Genomic DNA, 5468 nt, shown 5'->3' with positions numbered 1-5468 from the left:
CCCCTCCTCCCCTCTTATTCCTGCTGTCTATGTGATTTAGATTCTTTATTTTTATTTTTTAAATGTTATTTATTATTTTTATTTTATGTGTATGAGTATATTGCTTGCATGTATATATGTGTACTCATGTTGTGCAGTGCCCAAGGAGGTCAGAAGAGGGTGTTGGATCTTCTAGAACTACAGTTATGGACAGTTGTTAGCTGCCATGTGGGTGCTGGGAATGGAATCCAGGTCCTCTGGAAGAGCAGCCAGTGCTCTTAATTGCATTCTGAACCATCTCTTGAGCCCTGTAATTTAGATTCTTTTTTTTTTCTTTTGGTCTTTTTGAGACAGGGTCTCCCTGTAGCCCCAGCTGGCCTAGAACTCACTGTGTAGACCAGGCTGGCCTTGAACTCACAGAGATCCGCCTGCCTCTGCCTCCCAAGTGCTGGGATTAAAGGCATTAAGTACCTCATGCATAAGGAATTCGGATATGTGATTTTCTTATTTGAGTGATACTCTTTTTGTTATTATAATTGTGGGTTTTAGCACGGTTCTGAGTTACGTATTGAGAGAGGGAGGAGTGCTTTTGAGGAATGGGTTTTATAAGAAAGAAGATATGTTTATTTTTGGGCATTTGTAAATAAATGCTTTGTATTAGTTTGTGCAAAAGCTTCTTGCAACTTCTTAGTAGAGCAGGGTGATGAAACTCTAGGAGTTGGTACTGTCTTGAATTTTTGGGGACCATTGTGTGAAAGGAAGTAATGTTTTTTATAACTGCATGCATTTCAGTATGAGCAGAAAGGGAAATAATCATTGACTAGCTCACTTGTTACTTTCCTTTTTTAGCCAGAAACAATTTCAGCATTCACTTCTGATCCAGCACTTCTATCATTTGCTGAATATTTCTGCAAACCAACTGTGAACATGGGTCAGGTAAGTATTACATGGTTTGCTGGACTTCAGGACAAGACTTTATTAGTTCTATCAGCAGACAACATCTGTAATACCCATACCTCCCTTTGAAATTGATGACACCTTTCAAATGTGATAGATGAATTTTGCTTGGCAAATACAGATCATCATGAAAACGTAAATTCAGTAGCTTTATGCCTTAGTAGGGGAAATAAACTAAAATTTCTAAGGCATCTGCTTTAAAGGATGATAGTTTCTTGTGTCCATTTAAAAAAACTTTTATTATTTTTATTTTATGTGTGTGAGTGTATTGCCTGCAGGTATGTAAGTGCACCCGTGTTGTGCAGTGCTTGCAGAGGTCAGATCCCCTGGGTCAGGAGTTACGGACCTTTGTTAGCTGCCATGTGGGTGCTGGAATTTGAACCTGGATCCTTTGCAAGAGCAGCCAGTACTCTTAACCACTGAACCATCTCTCTATCCCTTTGTAACCGTTTTTTAAAAGCATTTGCTTTCAATGTTTAGCTCCTTTCTTACATTTGTATAACTCTACTGGTTTTGTTTCCTCTGTGTATTAGAACCCTTCTTTCTGTTGGTTACCCAACTAGTTTTTTCAGAATTCCAATTAGTGTCCAGTTACCTTTGATTCAACCCATTGTGTAGACAAGGAAAGAGCAGGTTATAGTAATTAGGTGATTCGAGGTTGAAGCCTGTCTGCAAGTATATGTGGTCTTTGGAATAGTTCAGCCTCTCTTAGAGGTTGTTTCTTCATTCTATAGTAAGATTATTTTAGGGCTGGAGAGGTGGCACAGCCATTAAAGGCTCAGGCTCACAACTAAAGTGAGATTATTTTAGAACCTACCTTATAGTGTTGTTCTGAAGGTTAAGTGAAATAACCTTCCTTTCTTTTATTTTTTGTGTTCTCACTACATATTATACACTCAGCTGAGTATTTTACGTAAATCGACTACTTTTACCTTTTGACACTTGTCTCTTGAGTTGATTTTGGAATATACTTTGATATGCCACTAAATACTTGTGATTTTTCTACAGAAACAGGAAATTCTGGATCTTTTTTCTTCAGTACTCTATGAATGTGTTACTCAGGAGACACCAGAGATGTCGCCTACATACATAGCAATGGATCAGATGCCACTAAATACTTGTGATTTTTCTACAGAAACAGGAAATTCTGGATCTGTTTTCTTCAGTACTCTATGAATGTGTTACTCAGGAGACACCAGAGATGTTGCCTGCATACATAGCAATGGATCAGGTATGAGTCCAGTAACTTGTTTTGGTTCTGATTAGTTTGATCTTGTATTTTCAGTGACCTACTCAGCAGTGTGGGGAAGTCCCCTGTGTTCTAACTTTGAGTTTCTTGCTTTTAGAAGTCTTATAAAGGAAGCATTCCCAGTTGACAACTCTAGGTAGATCCATAAAGACTGGACTTAGTGCTAACAGGAGCATTCCTAGGGAGGCTACATTCCTTGGGGGGAGGGATCCTCCTCCTCTTTTCTGTCTTCCTCCTCTGCCTCCTGGAGGAAGAGAACATTTCTTCCCTTACCCTGAGCATTCTTGTTGGTCTCTTGCCTATCTTCTGGATAGGCCACAAATGAGCAGTGAGCCAGTAACTGATAATGAAAAGTTTACAGACTGCCATTGGGACTCTGGTCTCAAGCCAAAGAAATAATCTCTGATGGTAAAAAAAATAAATAAATAAAAAACTACCTAAAAACTGAGTAGGGAAATACATTTAACTAGGAGATAATTTCCCAAGCGTGAAAATTCCAATGTGTAAAGAAGCATTCTCAGTTAAAACCCACATTTCAGTAGAAGCACTTGGTCCCAGAATGCTGTTCTGTGTGGAATCTGCCTTTTCTCGTTTGAAAAGAGTGATCTGTGCTATCTGTACTTGCTTCTTTCTGCACAACAACTAAGTTACCGGCTTCTCAGTTGTTGGTTGAATGTTTTTTTGTTTTGTTTTGTTTTTTTTTTTTTTTTAAAAAAAAAAAAACCTTTTTTTAATTTTTTTTTTTATTTTATGAATATGCATGTATTGCCTACATGTAGGTAAATGCACCTGTGTCATGCAATGCCCCCAGTGATGAACCATCTCTCCAGCCTAGCTGATTGAGTGTTTTTAAAAACTTAAAAACTCTGGGAACCCTCACCCCTCCACAGTCAAAGACAGTCTCCATGGATGAATGTCCCCTTCAGTGACTTTACAGATGGACATTCTCTCCCTCTCTCTCTCTCTCTCTCTCTCTCTCTCTCTCTCTCTCTCTCTGTATGTGTGTCTCTGTGTGTGTCTCTGGGGCAGGGTTTGAGATAGGGTTTCACTATGTAGCCCTATCTGGCCTAGAACTCTGCTCTGTAGACCAGGCTGGCCTTGAACTGAGAGCCATCTGCCTCTACCTCTGCCTCTCTTTCTCTGCCCTCTGCCCAGATTAGATGCCTCACTTGGACCTTTTTTTTTTTCAGATTCTTTGTATTTATTACTGAACCAATAAATTTGCTCATGAAGAGCAGATTAAAAAGAAAATCAGGATGGGGTAGGGACTGGAGAGGTTCCCTAGCAGTTAAGAACACTTGCTGTTCCTCAAGAGGACCCTGCTTCAATTCATAGCACCCTCATGGTGGCTTATAGTCATTCAAAACTCCAGTTTTAGGGCATCTGACACCCTCTTCTGGCCTCTGGGCACTGTATAACACATAAAATAATAAAACCGCTTCTGGTCCTAGCCCCGCCATCACCTCTCTCTGCTTCCCTGGGCCTGCACCACCGGCTAACTCTCCTAGCCTGCACTACTAGTCTCAGACCTCTTGGGGTAAGTCTATAGTGCAGCCCTCCGCGCTGGGACTCCCTAAGCCACATTCACCCTTCCATCCCCCCTGCGGTTCGCTACTCCTAGTTTGGGCCCTGCGCCATTCCTAGTCTTGGGGCCCCAGACACCTGGGGAACCAATACTGCTTCCTGACCCTTCTCACCCAGACCAACTCAGTGCCTTTCTTGGGCCCCAGGAGCACCGCTTCTGGTCCTGGCCCCGCCCTCATCTCCCTCTACTTCCCTGGTGCTACAACACCTGCCAGCCTCTTTCTGGGGCTGACAGCCTCTTTCTGGGGCTCCGAGGCTTACCTTTACTCTCCCTGATCCTTTGCATCTAGTACAACCCAGCCAGAACAAGGGAGTCAGATCTTCTGTAATGAGTTACAGAAGATTGTTAGCCGCCCTATGGGTAGTGGGAACAGAACCCAGGTCCTCTGGAGGAGCAGAAAGTGCTCTTAACTGATGATCCATGTCTCCAGCCTGTACAGGTGGATCTCAAGAGCAGTGTGGTACTTGTCCTCTGCCCCCTGTAGTTCCTGTCTGATCACTGCTGCATCACTGTTCCCAGCCTTTTACCCAGTGGTGACTCAGAGCTGCTGAGCCAAGAATGAGTTTGGCCATTGTTGCTTTTACTTGGAAGTTGTTCTTGTGTTGAAGAAAGTAAGCCATGCAACCACACCAGGAAAGGCCCTCAACAGAGTCAACTGCTTTTCAACACAGCATGGATCCTCACAACCTTTTGTCAATCTCGTCAGCCATGTTTAGTTCATACCCTAGCATGCAACATTGAGGAAGACATGATTGGAACATCTTACCATTTCATTAAACAGGCTGCTCTTACTCTTTCCTTGCCTAGACTCTAAGAAGACTTGGAAAGAGAGAAATGCCTGATACATCTGATCTTTGGCAGATAAAGTTGATAATTAGAGTTTTTCAGCTCATGAAGTCACCAGGAGAGGCTGCAGAACCATCCTAAGCGGGGGCTCTTTATGAACTCTGAGTTCCTTCCTGTAGTAAAGTGCACTATTGATAGCACCCTGGATCAATGGCTTCAAGGTATGGTACCACTGTGCTAAGGACATCCAAGGATACACTTGACTGTGGCTGCTTTTAGGGTAAAGTTGACTGAGGTTTTTCTAGTGTAACAAGTTTTTTGTGGCAAACAAGATAAATCTTAGAAGCCTTACTGTTTCCAGTTTGATGAATTAGACTCTACTATTTCAACTTCTTTAAAAATACATATGTTTACCTGCTTTAGAAATGGACTTACTGAGTGAGTACTTCTTGTTTCAACTCTGGGTCAGTGAGATCCTTGGATGTCCTAAGACAGTGGCTTTCCTCCTGTAGAAGTACTGACTTCTGATAGTTACTCATAACTTGTAGAACTGGCTCTGACTCACGAGTGTTATGATTGGTGGGAATGCATCTAATGTTAGCTGTACCTGAAGTTGACTTTCAGCAGTGAATTCCTACATCTTTATGTTCCTTTAAACTTCATTCAAATACTTGGATTAAATATCTGACAGCAGCCTGCTTTGAGTAAACATACTAATAAAACAATTCCTTGCTTCATCCTTTAATGCTAGTAATCAGCAGAACCTCAGAATTTGAATGTAATCCCAGCAGAAGGTGTCTTGCTGGGATACTGGAAACAAGTTTCTATAAAACAATTAAACCTTAAAGCAGCTTGTGGGGAATGTATGTGGGAAGCAACTATGTCAAGCACTGTGTTTTATTTACTAGCTGT

General features: G+C 41.7%; 1 protein-coding gene across 1 annotated transcript in view; it reads left to right on the top strand.

Moving 5' to 3' along the window:
• Nucleotides 1-4777, top strand: part of Anapc1 (anaphase promoting complex subunit 1) — a gene marked incomplete at its 3' end in the record, with an annotated part of 89460 nt that extends 84683 nt beyond the window's left edge. The window contains 3 exon segments of the mRNA XM_017799944.2: nucleotides 829-915; nucleotides 2072-2167; nucleotides 4578-4777. Of these exon segments, the coding sequence (XP_017655433.1) occupies nucleotides 829-915; nucleotides 2072-2167; nucleotides 4578-4697 (303 nt within the window).
• Between the last annotated feature and the right edge of the window lie 691 nt (nucleotides 4778-5468).

Source organism: Nannospalax galili, unplaced genomic scaffold, assembly GCF_000622305.1.
Source record: "Nannospalax galili isolate Female #2095 unplaced genomic scaffold, S.galili_v1.0 scaffold1941, whole genome shotgun sequence".
Classification (NCBI taxonomy): Eukaryota; Metazoa; Chordata; class Mammalia; order Rodentia; family Spalacidae; genus Nannospalax; species Nannospalax galili.
Note: the sequence above shows the minus strand (reverse complement) of the source record. Positions and strands in the feature narration are given on the sequence as shown.